At 45.0% G+C, this 17,247-nt stretch overlaps 4 protein-coding genes across 7 annotated transcripts in view; 3 read left to right on the top strand and 1 right to left on the bottom strand.

The window, feature by feature from the left end:
• The window catches only part of ppm1ba (protein phosphatase, Mg2+/Mn2+ dependent, 1Ba), a 14,555-nt gene extending 12,075 nt beyond the window's left edge, over nucleotides 1–2,480 (top strand). For both annotated transcript variants that reach the window (XM_068709411.1, XM_068709410.1), the window contains one exon: nucleotides 1–2,480. This exon is cut by the window's left edge and continues 958 nt beyond it. The gene's annotated coding sequence lies outside the window, so the exon portion shown is untranslated.
• Nucleotides 2,481–3,795: 1,315 nt separating this feature from the next.
• slc3a1 (solute carrier family 3 member 1) lies at nucleotides 3,796–10,320 on the top strand. Of its 2 annotated transcripts, XM_068709413.1 has the most exons (10): nucleotides 3,812–4,448; nucleotides 5,072–5,251; nucleotides 5,385–5,530; nucleotides 5,758–5,883; nucleotides 6,264–6,383; nucleotides 8,378–8,502; nucleotides 8,683–8,884; nucleotides 9,050–9,232; nucleotides 9,553–9,678; nucleotides 9,772–10,320. In XM_068709413.1, exons 1-10 carry the CDS (start codon nucleotides 4,028–4,030, stop codon nucleotides 10,201–10,203), a joined length of 2,061 nt encoding a protein of 686 aa, XP_068565514.1. In that variant the 5' UTR covers nucleotides 3,812–4,027; the 3' UTR covers nucleotides 10,204–10,320. The 2 variants fall into 2 exon arrangements, with proteins under 2 accessions (XP_068565513.1, XP_068565514.1); XM_068709412.1 differs by having other exon boundaries at nucleotides 3,796–4,448; nucleotides 8,683–9,232.
• On the bottom strand, nucleotides 10,257–17,114 carry prepl (prolyl endopeptidase like). Of its 2 annotated transcripts, XM_068709414.1 has the most exons (15): nucleotides 16,810–17,114; nucleotides 15,919–16,047; nucleotides 15,733–15,799; nucleotides 15,315–15,495; nucleotides 15,127–15,215; nucleotides 14,902–15,028; nucleotides 14,608–14,824; nucleotides 14,193–14,384; nucleotides 13,800–14,012; nucleotides 13,372–13,547; nucleotides 13,040–13,256; nucleotides 12,658–12,807; nucleotides 12,224–12,350; nucleotides 10,984–11,072; nucleotides 10,257–10,495 (listed from the first exon to the last, which is right to left on the bottom strand). In XM_068709414.1, exons 1-15 carry the CDS (start codon nucleotides 16,942–16,944, stop codon nucleotides 10,418–10,420), a joined length of 2,187 nt encoding a protein of 728 aa, XP_068565515.1. In that variant the 5' UTR covers nucleotides 16,945–17,114; the 3' UTR covers nucleotides 10,257–10,417. The 2 variants fall into 2 exon arrangements, with proteins under 2 accessions (XP_068565515.1, XP_068565516.1); XM_068709415.1 differs by lacking the exons at nucleotides 10,257–10,495; nucleotides 10,984–11,072; nucleotides 12,224–12,350 and having other exon boundaries at nucleotides 12,664–12,829.
• The window catches only part of camkmt (calmodulin-lysine N-methyltransferase), a 94,017-nt gene continuing 93,657 nt past the window's right edge, over nucleotides 16,888–17,247 (top strand). The window contains exon 1 of the mRNA XM_068709418.1: nucleotides 16,888–16,968. The gene's annotated coding sequence lies outside the window, so the exon portion shown is untranslated. The remainder of the gene's footprint in view (nucleotides 16,969–17,247) is intronic.

The following is a 17,247-nucleotide window of genomic DNA, read 5'->3' on the forward strand; positions in this document are numbered from 1 at the left end:
CGTAGGACGCTGTTATGCAGTCGATTTCTCTCTCGCTCTGTCTCTCTGTCTCTCTCTCTCTCTGTCTGTCTGTCTGTCTGTCTGTCTGTCTGTCTCTCTCTCTCTCTCTCTGTCTCTCTCTTTTTTCTCTTTCTCCGTCTCTTCATAAGGCAGAAGAGACACTGCTGTCATTTGCACTGGCAGACGTTGCCAGAATCATAAGCTTTTCAGCCTACTGTTTAAGAGATAGAAAGATAGTTATATATTAAATTCATATTTATATATATATATATATATATATATACATATAAAAATATATTTTGATTTGTTTGTTTCCTCTTAATTCCCAACCATGGTATTCGTTGTGGCCTAATGTGTGTGTGTGTGTGTGTATGTGTGTGCACCTTGTGTGTGTAGACAAATTAAAAACACAGACAAAGTGGAAGTTGCACACACCGTGTTCCACACAGCAGCGCTCCAAAGACGGGGTCAGGGGACAAAGAAATCCCTCTCCTCCTCCTCCTCCTCCTTCTTCCTCGACACACACAATCTGCTTGTGCTACAACTTGCCTTTTCTATTTCTCAAATAACGCGTAACAAAACAAATCTGCCTTTCTTTTGTCTTTTTTTTTTTTTTGATTGGATTCTTAATGTTTTTTTGCTAGATACGGCTTTCTAGCGTCCTATAGATGGATAAGAAAACAACAAGGGCGGCATGAAATATACCTTGTACTGCAGATTTGGGAGAGATTCGTAGTAAAGGAGACACTGTAGGGACAAACGACAACTGCCCCCCCCCCCACCCCCACCCCCACCCTGAGCTGTGTTAAGCATTGTCCCCGAAATTGCTGTCCTTCATTTTGTCCACAGCTCCCTTCATGGACTCTCCTCTAAGACTCTTTTCGATCGACCAGGAGTCCGTTTCGTTTCACTAATAAGCGATGAGATGAACACGTTTCAGAAGAAGCCTCCTCTTTTCAGTCTGTTTGAAACAAATGTGGGCATTGACAAAGTGGATACACATACTTTGCATGTGTGTTTCTTTTCTGTAGATGCATTTACAATAGGCTCCAAGTCAATTCAAAACTGTAATATACACTTTCTTTTTTTTTTTTTTTAATCATTCGATTGTGCTTTCTGAAGTGGTAGTGTTGAGAGACAATAGGCCTAACGGAGTTTGCTGATTAATGTTCTGGTGGTACACTTGCTCTTGATGCCATATGACAAATAGGTACTTGAATGTGTAGTTCTTCTGCAGTTGTTTTAACGGGATGATTGCTTTTCCTTTTGTTTGTGGTGGAGGGAGGGGGGAGGGGGGGGGGGTGATCTCTAGTTGTGCATGTTTTGTGATTGAGGGAGGAGTGTGTTTTGTGTGTGAGCCGTACTGGGCGATAATGTGGGCGTGTTCAGTGTGGTGAAAACACAACGTTGGAGAGGACAGGGGGACGTTAAACAGAACAACATGGAGGACAGTGGAGCACGTAGCAGGATGTTATTCCTCTTTAAGACTGAAATTCAACAGGTTAAACCTCCAAATAGTTCATGTTTTTCACTGCAGCTGATGTTTTTGTTGTTCCGACGTTGAATCCTTTCCGTTGTGGACTCCTACAATGTATTCACACTAACACTTCCTGACTTTTTAAACGTTGTATTAAGCTTTCACCACACTGAACACAAGTTTCTTTTCTTTTTTTAGGTTTATGTTAAAGCTAAATCAGACACTGGGCTAGGAGAGAAATTAAGGGAGGGAAAGTGTTTTTTTTTTTGTTTTTTAAAATGTAATTTTCATTATTCACACTGATTCCACTGCATGGACAGAATACAAGCATCACTGCAGCATCACAGTCTCTTCTCATCAGTCATTTAATGACAAAACAAGCTCACTTTGCTCCCTCCATTTTGAAGAAGAAAAAAAAAAAAGGAAAAAAAAGTACGTGAGAATAATTCTTGTTGTGGAATATAATCCTCAAGACTCGCGCGAGGAGACGTCTCTCTTTTCAAAGGAGACTTTGGTCGTTGGGTGATGCCAGAATAATTTGACCCTGACCCGTTTCTCAGCTTTGGTTTCAGGATATGTTGAGCAAAGACAACTTTGTCTCCAGGATGTCCACATGATGCCTCATGTGGGCTTTTTTAGGATGGGAATGAACCCCGAGTGCTCTTTGCCACCTCCTCCTGTCACGTCTGCTCACTCTTTATATACATACTGGTAGAGTTGACGGGTTTATGACGGCAATGATGAATTCCACACTTGTTTTTATTTTTTTTATTTATTCCAGTGCTTTTTTAGCTCTTATAGAAAAAAAATGCTGTATTTTGAAGACCGAGTAAGGTAATGATAAGCTGGTGTGCATTTCAGAGTAATGTGTGACCCACTCACCTTCAGGTTTATGAGACAACACCATCCCTTCTTCCTGTACTAATTCCCCAGTATGCTATTTGTGATGTTACAGACATACAGTGAACATAAACGTCAATAAAAGATGGATTTAAGTTTAAAACCGTTTCAACTGCTTAGCGTTTTTCCTTTTCACTGGCAACTTCAAATGTGGGCTTTGTGTCTTCTTTTTTTTTTTTTTTTTTTTTTTTTTTTTCTTTGCAAGCTTTCACTGTTCAGTAAATCACAATAGAAAGTTGTACTTTCTACTGTTTGTGCCCTGTGTGGTGTACATTGTTCAGTGCCAGAGAACACAAAAAGGCTTTGTCAAGAAGAGAAAGTCGGCATGTAGCTCAGAAGAGAAAGCACAAGTCTTCTCACAGGGCCTGGTGTCCCCTGAAGACATCACATCATTTGGATTAAGGGACAAATAATTGCAACAATTCAGATTTGCAGGATTTGTATTTGAATATTCAGCTTTGATAATTCTACATGTTGAATAGAATGTACTTAACAGGCAGTCCTCTCTCTCCCATTGAAATTGGGTTTGGGATATTTATACTAGAGTTGTTGCATCATGCATGCTAAATGACTATAATTTGGCAACTGATTTGTGTTAAAATGTTTCTCAAAAGTACAACAATTGCACCTGTGAGGATACCCCCAAAAACCCAGGAGGTTTCTGCATCAGTGCTGAAGTTCTTTCACTTAGTTCCACACAATAATAGATGCTTATCTCTATTATCTGTTGTATAATTGCACTACCTGGATGCAACAGTTTGTCCTTTAAATTTATTTTCTACTTCCTGGATCCAGGATTTACTTTTTGTGTTTTACCGAATAAACACACACGTGACTGTCATGTCATTTAGATATTCCTACTGATTTTCACGCATACTGTACATGAGGCTAAAACACCAACATCTCAGCGATCATTTGGTTAATGTTAAAGGATGCCAATATTGGGCTATCGTATATATTTAAATGATACCCAAATACAATTTATGAGCATCCGAATTAACGGGACCCAAACGGCATCACCCGTTTCCCCGAGACAGGTATCGCCTGTAATTTGCGCATGCGTAGGAGGACAAAGGGATTAGCGTTGGTGCGCTGGGTAAACTTGGTTCCTGGATAGAACTCGAGGAAATACTGAGGATAAAACATTTAAGATATCCCACTGCGATAACACATCAATAATACAATTCGTGTGTGTGTAATAAAGTTACAAAGTTGTTATTTTAAACTGTTTACTGTCGCACCATTGTTAAACAAGTTAAATTCGGAATCACCATTCCTCTAAGGTTAAGTTGTGACTCGACACAGGTGGAGGAAATGTCTGCTGGGCTGAAGGGAATGAATACTTCTCCCACTACACATCTCAGTCAGCACGGCAGCAAGAAACGTTAATCTCCACCCATTCCCATCCAACTCTCCAGTTTCCCACATTCCTCAGGTGGTGTGTGTGTGTGTGTGTGTGTGTGTGTGTGTGTGTGTGTGTGTGTGTGTGTGTGTGTGTGTGTGTGTGTGTGTGTGTGTGTGAGTGAGAGTGAGAGGAAGAGAAAGAGTGTACTCTGGCCTCTAGCAGGTACACAGAGTGTAATTGTGCCTCTTTGAGTCAGTCTGACTTCCTGAAGAAGAGCTAAATCAACGCCGTTTGTTGCGAATCAGATGAGTGTTGCACAAGCCGCCGGTAGCATGGAGCTGGGGGAGTGCACGAGGAACCCCGGGTATCAGGACGTGGACGGCGGTGGGACAGCGGCGGACACCGTCAACCCCGAAGACCCCGAGGAGCGGCGCGACACCACCGCGCTGAAGCTGGACGCGGACGCGGAGTACACGCAGATCAAGCCGTACGCCGGGATGCCCAAGGAGGTGTTGCTGCTGCACTCCTCCAAGGCCCGGTACCGGGTGCCCCGGGAGATCATGTTCTGGCTGATGGTGGCGTGCACCCTGGCGCTGGTGGCGGTCACCGTCACGGTGATCGCGCTGTCTCCGCGGTGCCTGAACTGGTGGCAGGTGTCCCCGGTGTACCAGGTGTATCTCCGCTCCTTCAGGGACTCCGACGGAGATGGGGTCGGAGACCTCAAAGGTAAGAGGCCCCTGACCCGGGCGCGTGCTCTGATGAAGATCATAAATCCTCCTTCACACTTGGTGTTTATTTCTATTAGGTCACACTATAGGAATGGTTATAATGTGTAACTAGCGGCTTTATTCATGACCGTTACATCGTTTTCACTCAGAATAACGTTTGAGTTGCCAGGTTGTGAAAAATCCTCCTTCAGCAGGATACTTTATTATGAATAGCCTAGTTCTTTAGTTCATCCAGTAGGCACTCTAATGGACCGGTGACATTCTAGAAAATACCTGCACAGTATGTGGACCAAAATACTTTTATTAACAATGTATTAAGATTTATAAATGTAGATCTGATGGCATATTAGAGAGTGTAAAACAAGCCCACAAGCATTTCTTATAACATGTTGGCTTATTACTACTCTATTACCAAATAGAACTGATAAACAACAAGCAGAGGGACTTTTCACCCAACCATTTCTATTATCACTGTCTTATAAAGGTTCTATATAACACAAGTAAATACTATTGGTTGACATATTGCGTTTCAATACAAGTTTTGCACTTCTTTGCCTTCAAACTTGGCACCAAGTCCTCTAGTATCCAGCATTGATCACTGTGGTGTCTCTGGTCTGGCAGGCATTCAGGAGCAGCTGGATCACTTCCAGTACCTGAACATCAAGTCAGTGTGGGTCAGTCCTTTCTACCGCTCTCCCATGAGGGACTCCGGCTACGATGTGGAAGATTTCCGGGCCATCGACCCGCTCTTTGGAACCATGCAGGACTTTGAAGATCTTCTGGCTGAAATGCACAACAAAGGTGTGTACTTTCGTTTCCCCTATGTATGTACAGGATTGACGGTGGATCGTCATGTTTTTGGTTGGTATAGCAGAGTTGTCTTGATGGCAGGGTCCACGTCTTTGACTCGCACTGATCTCTCGGTTCCCACCAGGTTTGAAGCTGATCATGGATTTCATTCCCAATCATACCAGCGACCGTCACCGCTGGTTCAACTTGAGCCGGACTGGAGATCCTCACTACAAGGATTACTACGTCTGGACCGACTGCAATGGATCCGCTCCGATGCCTAATAATTGGGTCGGTGGTGATTTTCACTGAACCTTCACTGATGCAAGTAACCAACAATGTAAAACTCATCCCCGTCATTATTAGACGTTAAAACAATTCTACGGTAGTGTGGTGACGTATAGTATAACGACCCAGAACATCCTCACAGGGCGGATTAGTCAAACGCGCATGACTTTCATCCAGGAGACCGGTGTTCATGTCTCTTCTCCTCTTGACTCCCTCCTCCTCTCTCTCAGGTGAGTGTGTTTGGGGAATCGGCATGGACTTACGATGAAGTCAGAGGACAATGCTACCTGCACCAGTTCCTCAAGGAGCAACCGGACCTGAACTTCAGAAACCCACACGTCCGCAAAGAGATGAGTGTAAGATTACACTTTGTTTCCTCACACACATTATCTCTGACTCATTCCTAAAAGCGTTTTTAGTGACTCATGTAACACATCTCATACTAAGATCTTAGTCGGTGTTGTCCTCATCAGGTTCGTCTTCTCCACTGTCCCGTGTGATTGTTGTAGGTATCCACAATCCTGTGTAATCTATAGCTATAATGTGTGATCATGGCCAACTGATTACACATTAACTTGAGCTAGTAAACCCGTGTATGTTTTTAACTGCCAATTCACACAAGGAAGTATAGACTGTGCCTGTTTAATGTTTATTCTGACATGAATTACAACAATTTTACAATAATCAAAGGACACTTAAGCACTAAATGAAGTTTATGTTTATGATTCTATTTTAGGATATCATTAATTTCTGGCTGGAGAAGGGAGTGGACGGGTTCCGGATGGGTGCAGTGAAGCGCCTCTTGGAGGCGGCACACTTGAGGGATGAACCACAGGTGGACCCAAACAAAGCACCGGTGAGTGTCACCTCTTTCGGCGCCTCATAACATCCTACCTCACTTGGTTCAGTTCTGCTACTGTGCCATTGTTCACTCCAACGGGCACCGTCTGTGACGGGCAGCAATGTCCGCCGGCTTAGGTCCGGGCAGCTGTTGGTCCTCGCGTTGACTCGACGCGGGCCACAAAAAGATGGCGAGGTCTGTCTGATCTGCCAGTGGAAATTGATCCGTAGCAAATGGGTGTGACACATTTAACCCCATGTAAGGTCACGCTTCAGCTCCAATCAAATTTGATTTCAGTGAGGATGAAGAATTCTTGAATCCTATACAGTTTTAGTTATCATTTTGGATTAATTGACAGTGAAAAAAATACACATTTATTACATTTCTTTGAAGTGATGAGACACTGTCCTCATAGACTTAAGACCTATTCCCAGCTCCCCTTCTGAGAAGTTCACAAGTCGTTAGGTCTGCCTTGTCATGTTTAATATTTAATAATAATATAAAGTAGCGAACCATGTTCAGACGGTCAGTCAGTAAGGTCTGTCTGTGTCCCTTTCTTTACTTTTTACTACCGCTCTGCTGTGCACTCACCAAGCAGCTCTTCTTCCTCTGAGCTCAAAGTTCAGTCGTAGTTAACAATCTGTGTTGTAACATTCAGTTATGCAATTCTATTATTGATTTCATCTTGTTGAATGCTATAAAGTGTGACATGTCAGGAGTCCAGAATTTTAACGGTCTGAGGGATAAAAGCAGCTCTGTGGGCAGAAGCTGCTCCGCTGAAGCAGTGCAACAAAACACAATCGCCTGCTGAGTGGGCGAGTTCACAGTGTTCGTGAGTTATCGTTCATTTATCTCCGGCTTAAATGTCAGGCTCATCTTGTGCCCTGCTGGAATTCAAAGGGGTCATGATTCACGCAGAGCTCACGGACACTGAGACTTTTTGCACCACGGAGACTGAAGTTATTTCTCACAGAGGAAAGATTAGTAGAAAAGAGGCATATTTTGGCGGATTAGCAAGTCACTGGGAATTACCTACCACTTGAGAATCACTGACTCTACTGGTGACAGAGAGTCACACTCGCTGCTGCATCGGCCGACTCCTCGTCTTTTAATAACCCACGCCAAGCGGTGCTTTATGGTGACGTTGAACAAAACAAAGGGTTCACTGTTGGGCAATACACAGAGATCTTCATGCAATCTACAAAAAAACATTGAACCACTAAATTGCAATAAAGAGTCACAGCTGTGTGTTTATTGGCATATTGAGAAATTTACAACCCAATCTTTACAAAGCAGCTTTGAGTGTTGTCATTATTGCTTTAGTGGTTTAGTGCCAGTTGTAGCTTTAAATTCAGATCAACTATGTGCTTTATTGGCTGTGTGCTGAGCGGTTTGCTCATGTGGCAGCATGTTTAAAGCTCAGTAATTAAATCTGCGAATAGATTTACGGTGTGGAACAGGGCTGTCCCTGTGTCCTCACAAACAAAGAGACACACACATTGGGTGTGTAGGAGTATTATTTCACTGTCCTCCAAAAAGGCCTTTCAGCACTGAAGCAGGTTCCCGGGCTGGTTCGGTTAAAACTGTGAACCTAGTGCTTTGTCTTTGTGGTCCCATTAGGGCCCAGAGGGTGACATTTTTAAACTTAACAAGACACATTTTTCTGCCAGTGTTACTTTTGTCTTCTTCCCCTATAACAACCAATAATGTACCAATACAATCAGCGCCAGACTCTGAACATCTTTGAACATTACTCCATGTCTACTTATTTTCCAACCGCCTGGCTTGTGACTGGACCCGGTGCTTAGGCCTGACAAAAAGGAACACATTTACACCCAAGCTCTCGTAACTCCCACTGGGCAGAGGAAAACACAGTTGCGCTCTCTTGATCCACTGTGGTGGATGATCTAAGGGTGGAAGCTTGACTGTGAATGGACCAAAAACCAATTCATTAAATAGGCCTGCCATCCAATAATAGCTATATTTATTTTATATTTACAACGATCCAGGAGTCTGTGGCCTCAGAGTGGGACCTCCACCACGACTACACCAGCAGTCAGCTGGGCCTGCACGACCTGCTGAGGGACTGGAGGGCTGAGATGGATGTCTTCAGCCGTGAGCCTGGCAGATACAGGTACGGGAGCCATACAATAATACTACTGTACAATTTGTAATGCTTAATTTGCGACTACATATGATGAGCATGATGAGTATTGTCTTGGCGACTTGAGTTGCCCTGTTCAACGTAACTGTGTTCCACTACCGTCTGGCTGAGGATCGGTTATCATAAAAAAAGGTTCTTGATCCACTTCAGGCTCATGGTGTCAGAGTCTTATGATTACCACGAGGTGGACAAGACCATGATGTACTATGGCACCCCGCTGGTTGAAGAAAGTGACTTCCCCTTTAACTTCTACCTGCTGGACCTGCCTCAGAACACCAGTGGCCTGTGGGTTAAACATCTGGTCCAGCTGTGGATGGCCAACATGCCCAAGGGACAATGGGCCAACTGGCTGGTGAGTCCGGGGTTCTCGCTCACTTTATCTACTCATCCCACATTCCCTCACTTTTCAACATCTAGCTTTCTGACGCCAACCGATCCACTTCAGCCTGCCTCCCAACTCATCTCTCTCCCCCCTCTCCACCTTCCATGTATTTCTCTTCCCCCCACTGTGTATAAGGTCGGGAACCACGACAAGCCTCGGATTGCCTCCAGTGCCGGTCAGACCTACACTCGTGTCATCAACATGCTGCTGCTGACCCTCCCAGGCACGCCCACCACCTACTACGGCGAGGAGATAGGCATGGAGAACATTAACGTCACAGACAGTCAGGCGCAGGACCCTGCCGGCAAATACAATGCGGTCAGTGCTGTGCATTCACAATACGGAGTTTCCCACTGGAACGAAATGTGTTTGGACTGTTACAGTGACATCAATGTATCCAACCACCACAAAAATACAGCCTGGAAAAAAAAAAAAAGGCCATGAAGTTAAATCACCGCCTCTGTAAAGAAATGTCAACAACTGAACAATGTAACATTCACGATGGTAGGATTTATTGCAGGTTTGTTGTATTTGAGACTACATTGGTTTTAGCTTAATACACCTAATAAACTGGCAGCTGAGTGCACGTGAATGAAAGTATGTCCATAGACATTCATTGTGCTTAAATTGCCCTGCAGAGCGCCAGTCGGGACCCTCAGCGGTCTCCAATGCAGTGGAGCGGTGACATGAACGCAGGCTTTAACAACAAAAACAACATCACCTGGTTGCCTGTACACCCTAATTACACGAGCATCAATGTGGAGGTACAGAACTCATTCAACACTGTCCGACTCTGGAGAAAACATCTGGCCAGAGCGTGTTCAACTTGATCTTATTTGCCACTCTCCCTCTTCTAGGTCCAGAAGGAAGATGGAGGGTCTGTTCTGGCTCAGTACCGTTTCCTGAACGCCCTGCGTCAGTCAGAGCTCGCCCTTCAACGTGGATGGTTCTGCCACGTCCACGCCGATGCCAGTGTCTTCTCTTACCTCAGAGAGCTGGACGGGCTTAACCGAGCTTTCCTCATGGTGCTTAACTTCGGTAAAGAATCCGCCGTCACAGATCTCTCGTCTATTCGTGAGCTGCCAGACCAGCTGAAGGTGCTGATGAGCACCAGCCAAGCCAACGACGGCAAGGCGTTACAAAAGTCCCGTATCCCGACGGAGGCAGGAGAGAGTTTGGTGATTCAGTACTCCACCAGCGCTCGGTTTAATCCGAACCACCCGGAACAGTGCTACATCTCTGAGAAGGCCTGCTATTTGAGTGTCGTAGATATACTTTATAAATGCTAATATGAGAAGTTATTAAAAGTTCACAGCAGCAATCAAACGATCAACATTCTTTTTTTTTTTGACGCCTCCTCTGTACGAGATTCATGTCATATAATAAAGAGGACCATTGCAGATACAGTCACTGTTGATGTTGATTAAGATTCGGGCTCATCGTCACGATGGTAGATGTGTAGGTCAGTGTCGTTAGCTTCCTGACTTCCCCCTGACAGCTGTGCTACCTCTTCCTCCTGCGTGGAGGCCGAGGAGGGTCCAGGTCCAGCTCTGTGTACAGGAACGCTAGCCTCAGGGCTTCCTGAGTCGGGAAGAGAAGACAGAGGACACATTTCTCAGTCCGTACCCAACGACTCAACTGATGACACTAATGTCAGTGCTCACAATGTGAGGAAAAAAAAGGGTTGGGCTGAATTTAAAATGCAAAACTAACTAAACAGAATCTGATTAATTAGGCACAGCTTTCATTTATTTTTTTTGTCATCTAGGTAAACTGACTTTTTAAAGGTGGAAGAGAAAGAGATATTTGCATTCAGACTTGAACTGTGTAGCTACAAATATTTACACTGGGGCTTGAAATGAAATTCCCTTTACAGTATTGTCACTTTTCAGCATGGATGTGTACTTTCAGTGGATTTAAGAGCAGTTGTCAACAAGCAAAATGACTTAATTAATCAAATAGAACAAGCTTGTGTCTAAATTTGTGGATGTATTTGGAAGCACATATTTTAAAAAACCTCATTTTTAAAGCTTTAAATCCCTTTAAGAGCGAGGAGGAGGGTGCATTACCTCCTCCAGCATCAACTCAAAGTCATCTGGTCCGTGGTGATTGGCTCCAGGTTGAATATTCAGAACTACGTTTGGTGCTGGTTCACATTCTGAAAGAACGAGGAAGACGGAGGTCAAAGGCAAAATGGGGGACATTGTTTAAAACTTCCTCCTCTTATCTTATTGTATGCCCACTTTCCCTGCTCCCTCTGTCCAGTTGTCCCAAATCCTCTCTCTCTCTCTCTCTCTCTCTCTCTCTCTCTCTCTCTCTCTCTCTCTCTCTCTCTCTCTCTCTCTCTCTCTCTCTCTCTCTCTCTCTCTCTCTCTCTCTCTCTCATATGCTGCCAGCCGATATTGCCCTCCCTCTTCTCACCCCCCCCCCCCCCCCCCCCCCCTGTCTCTGTGGTACGGGCTGTTTCACAAGTGCGGTCTTGACCTTGACAGCTCCCAGTCTGTGGCGTCTAATCTCTCGCTCTGATACACTATCTCTTTACCATGCTAATGGGCCGGCCCACTCGCCTGCATGTGTCTGTGCCATCAGCACTTTATCAAAGACTCCGGAGAACAGAGAGAGACAGATTAGGGAGACATATACACACGCACACACACATACACAGACACGTAAGCTGCCTGGTATGTGTGTGTGTGTGTGTGTGTGAACAACAGGAAAGTGAGAGAGGGTGAAAGAGAGAGATAATGTGTGCATTTGAAACAGGAAGAGTGGAGGCAGTGCAGAGAGAGAGAGAGAGAAAGAGGTGTAAAGAGGAGTACCACCAATGTGGTGTAGGGAGATTATAAGTGAGAGGGAGAAGGAGCCTGTCTAAGGGGAAATGAGAGCAATTAGCTGACACACACACGCACGCACGCACGCACGCACGCACGCACGCGCTATACTACAAGGTGACCTATGCTATACTTTGATCATGAACTTTAAATGCTGTTAGATGGACAGACAGCCAGCCGTACGTCGGTTTCTGCTGCCTCTCCAGACACGCACACTGACACTACTATCGGGAGCTGACCCTGAACTATTAAAACCTCTGATGATGCAGGAATCACACCGAAAAGGACGTGGGAACAATTAGGAAATCCATACCGGAATGCACACACACAGAAACGTGTACACAAACACACACATTTATCCAACGGCATGCTTGGCTGCACGCATATCCATCTATGCAATCAACAAGTGAGTTCGCTGTTGCGATAGAGTGTGTGTGTGTGTTTGTGTGTGTGTGTGTGTGTGTGCGCACGCACGTACCTGACTCTGGTTTCATGGAGATGTGTGTATGAATGGCGTTTTTTAACTGCTCGGTGTATCTGAGGACGCCTGCCAGAGGAACCCTGCGATCACCGCTGTATGCCGTCAGCAGAATCGATGGGTAGCACTAGCTCACAGAATCACACACACACACACACACACACACACACACACACACACACACACACACACACACACACACACACACACACACACACACACACACACACACACACACACACACACACACACACAAATATGGTTAATTAACCTATAGTAGTTGACATTATGATGTATCCCCTCAATCAATATCTATCGACCAGAAGGTCAATTTGCATTGTAGGGCAAATTTAATAAGAGTAAATCAGAGAGAATCTCATAATAAAAAGCTGCAGCTACATTGTTTGGGGGTTTCACAGTCTTCCTCTCCATACCTGAGGGGTAATGTTGTGAAGGGGACAGTAGGAGGAGATGGTTAGTCTGTGTTTTGGGTTTCCTACAGGGTTCCCCCATTCTTCTCTATCCTCCAAAGTTAGAGGCAGGCTGGGATCCTCCATAGTCCCCAACACATCCAAGAAAGGAGCCTGAACACAGGGAAAGAGGTGTCTTTGGATGTGTGTGTGTGTGTGTGTGTGTGTACACCTGAGTGTAAGGAGTGAGGAGACTGTCCTTCAATTTCTATTTAACTCTTACATATTGGCAAACGCCTGCTTGTTAAAGTGCTCTTGAGGAAGACAGAGTCCCTAATATTCTTAAATAGAAGAACACTAAAAGCTACAGACGAATACACGATTCTCCTCTGATTTAACACCTTACCTGCAGTGTGACAGCCCGCACCAGGCGTGGGTGTCTGTTGCACAGCGCTCCCACTGGCACAGCACCAGCACTGCAGGCTGTGAGGGCAGCGAGTGAAGGAGACGAGACTCCGACAGAGAAGAGGTGATGGAGGCAGGCTTGGAGGTCCTCCACTCCTCTCTGCTTCCCCTCTACGCGAGCTTGTCTTTGCCAGAACAGGCCGCGCTCTCCTCCACCTCTGGACGGTGTAAATGACAAAGATTCACTTCAGCACAGAAGTTCGAATTCCAGACTTAATTAACCCTCACAGGCATTTTCCAGCAATTTAGGTCGCTGGAGAGCGAATACGTTACCTGATGTGGCAGTAGGCCAGAGTCCAGCCCTGCTCCAGCAGCAGCCTTTTCTCCGGGCAGAACTCCATGTTGAGATCGCTGCCATATGCTCCGTAGACATGGAGCAGTAGCGGCGCCTGGCGCAAACTCTCCACAGGTTTTGAATGAAACAGTGTCACCGGCACCAAGGTACCATCCTGCAGAGGAGAGGCAGAGAGACTGTGAGGCGTAGACAGTACAAAGTGTTAAAATGATCATCATTCTTCTATATGTTGTGTTCTAGGTGTATGTGTGCAGGACCGAGCTATTGAGGTCTTCTGTCTTTGGTGGCTAAAGGAGCTTCATCAGTGGACACGTGAGCCTCAAGACAAGATGCTTACCTCCCTGCTGATAGTGTTTCAGTGTGTGTGTGTGTGTGTGCATGCGTCTTATATATCAGGTGTTCTCACTTGGCTGCAGGCCTCTAAGCGTGTGGTGGTATAATTCCCCTGGCTCTCTGGGGAGGTCCCATCTCCGGTGCCTGATAAAAGCAGCCCGTCCTCAGGGTTTAGACAGTAGGACACCGGGAGGTGGACTGGAGATGAAATCAAGAACTCGAACACGCCGCGTTGGTCTGCCACACCTGGTGTCTTGGTTTGGATGGCACAGGCCCAGGAGGGGAGCTTGGGAGTACAGAAATATAAAAGTGTAAGACATTAATACATAAAAGCAAGATATGTGTCGAAGTGTATATTTAATGTATTGTCTATATTAGAAAAACAAGACGAAAGCAAGAAAAGAGAGAAAAGGAAAATGGTAAAGATGCGAGTTACACATGACACAAGCTTTTCGGCCACACTGACCTGCACAGTGTATGCCTCCTTGGGATGGGTCAGCGGGACCACGACCAGGATGAGCTCACCGGCTGGTGTTCTCGCAACCAACACACAGTGGTCGCCGACCACGTCCATGTCTTTGACGGCAGTGCCGGGGCCAGGGGCAAACAACGGCACCCAGGAGGCCATGCGAGGCTCCGACAGAGAGGCCTGTACAACCTAGTTTTTCCATTTTAAAATCAAAACATTCAATATTTATCAGCATGTTTTTCTCCTTCCAAAGTCCCTGCACCAGAATCAAGTTAATAACATGGACCAATTGTATCCGGTCAAGACAGTAAACAAGGCTTAAAAGGGTGCTAACACACAGAAACCTATTTAAAATATTGTAACACATTCTATTCATGTGAAGTGTATAGTGTATATAGTGTATAACCTCTACCTGATATTCTTGTCCTGGCCCTGTATTAGTCAGTATAATCAGACCCTTTCTCCAGTGCTCCACATGGTACAGGAGGTCCAGCTGGCATGGCTGAACCAGGAAAGGCTCTAAATGGGATGCTGTTGTATCAATTAGCAGCACCTCTGAACTGGTCCTGCTGCTGCAGTTGATGCTCAGTATCTGCCTGTCTCTTGAAAGGGCAACCTCCACAAACACACTGTGGAGATGACAGTGCATCAATTAGAGGTGGAGTGGGAGCAGAGGCAGCTGAGATGTCACATCACTTACACTTACTCAGGCTGCGTTTCCTCATACACAGAAGTCATCCCGCTTCCGCCGGAGGTCAGGTCCAGCCGACACACTCTGCTGCAGCGTAGACCCTCCACAGTTGTGTAAAACAGGACCTCGTCTGTGGCCCACTCTTCACACATGCAGATACACGAACATGAAAGAAAAGTATCCTTTCATTTTAGCCAGGGCACTGTTACCTCAAGCGCTAACTATTTAAAAAAAACGTACCAAAGCTCAAGACTTTATCCAGTGTGAATACGACGCGTGGGGGATCCAGAGGGGAGGACTTTCTCTTTCCAAGTCTCACAACCACACACCTGCATTAACAGGACATCCACTTATTCATTCAGTCACTGAGACAGTTTATGCAAATTTGCCAGTTAAAGAAAAATTGCTTCCGTGGAAAGGATATTTACCTCGGCTCCTCTCTGTGACTAGTTTTTAGTGTTGCAGCAAGATGCTTTTCCTGTGGGGACAGACGTATTCTCTGAACAGTCCACTGAATCCTCTGCTTTCTCTCTTCACGATCGAGTCCCGTCTCCTCCTCCTGTCCAGAGACTTGTCCTAGATTTAACACCTGCTCTGGCACCGGCTCACCTGCAAACGGGGAGAGGAAACTGAGCCAATCGTAAAAGTTGGAATGACGTAATTCCTCATAACGGATCGCATATGATTTTGCGTAAGATAAAAAGTACTGCAGTTTTGTAATCTCGTTTTTGGTTTGCCTCCTGTCCTCTTTAGAATACAATCATGTCACAGGTGTCCCTTCCCAATTATCTGGCTGTATGAATTGTTGACATTAGTAGTCGAGCTACATTCATGTTTTCTGCTTACTCTGTCTCTGGTCCATTCTATAGATGCCATCACTCTCAATGAAATACTCATGGTGATGTCCACAGACCTGTGTCAGGAGAATTCACAGGGACACCAAAAGGCTGAATGTTCGTGCCCTTTAACGCTGAGGTTATATTCAAAATCATTACGAAATGGTTCGAAGCTGAGGCAGAAGGCCGGCCTTACCGACGAGTGGTCAGGTGTGTTGGAGAACCTGCGGTACGTTGCCTTCAGTCTCCTGTCGAAATACTTCTGCAAGTCCTTGTACCTCTCAAGTCCAGAGCTGAGATGATCAACGGGTGAGTTTGAAGTGTCCTGAAATAAAACGACGTCATAAATTATGGAAAAGACTTCTTTTAAAACTGCAAACACTTTTAAATTGCAACCTTGGGTCATTACTGGTCAAATCAATATTCTGTATCCTGTGCTGGAGCAAGACACTGAAAGTCTAAATAAGACGAGTGTAGCTTGTAAACCACTCGGTGAACTAGTGTTCAGCGGTTATTTCTCTGTGTTGTGACAAAAACATAAGGGAGGAATGTATTTTTGTAATATTTAGACATGTATTATTTCTTAAAGTGTATGCTAATGCAGTTTAATATGGGAGTAAGTGATAAGAAGGCTACCTATGTTAAACATGTTATTGTTGGATTTTAGAATACTGAACAATTTTTGTTTTTACTATCTCTAAATACAATACAATGATACCTAAAAAAAAAAGGTGTCATGACATGCCAAAAATAAAACATGGTGACTGTTTTTAGTTCATTCTAAATTGAATCGTTGAGGATTATTATTGTAAAGAAATGAACACTAGAACACGTGCTATAACGTCATAACTGTATTATTAATGGCCTTGTAGCTCATTTCCGCGTGAGTGCAGTGAGCCGCATCCAGAGGCGCTTGATTTCAGCCCTGTGCCCTGATCCGCGGCTCAGTACAACACTAGTTTTGTCAGCCTGGTAAAAAGAGACACCGCTTTGAATAATGAACGAGTTGACAGATAGTAATCTCACACCAAGCCTAAAAGTGTTGCAGGAACACAGCATCCCCGTAACGTTAACTGAACACCCTTACCGACGCGCAGCAACGTTGGCCGGACAGGGAGAAACATGTCATCCTTTTGCGAACGGCAAACTCCCCAAAAAATCGTAACCGAAACGGTGTAACGAGACGAGCCGGTGAACACAGCAGAGAGGAGAGAACAGCCATTACAAAGATGTAACGTTTAATCAGGTAAGTGCACGTGCTAGCTGCGTTTATGTGGTTTTAAGAAGCCAACTGTCACTGCCTGGTAAGTTAACCTCGGTCATCACGACAGTAATAACCGTTTAAACGTTTAATATGACACATAGGCATTGTATTTCAACCCGAAATATGTATCGTTGACAAGCAGCGTACAGATTATATGCACGTGTATGAGTTCCTAAACAAAGCCCACTGTGGATGACGTAGCAAGCATACACAGACTAAAGTAATCGAAGTCAGACACACGCGGCTGTTAGTTTGTAACTG

This window comes from Cebidichthys violaceus, unplaced genomic scaffold (genome assembly GCF_023349555.1).
Source record: "Cebidichthys violaceus isolate CVI_PGR_0920_01 unplaced genomic scaffold, fCebVio1.0.p SCAF_147, whole genome shotgun sequence".
In the NCBI taxonomy this organism is placed as follows: domain Eukaryota; kingdom Metazoa; phylum Chordata; class Actinopteri; order Perciformes; family Stichaeidae; genus Cebidichthys; species Cebidichthys violaceus.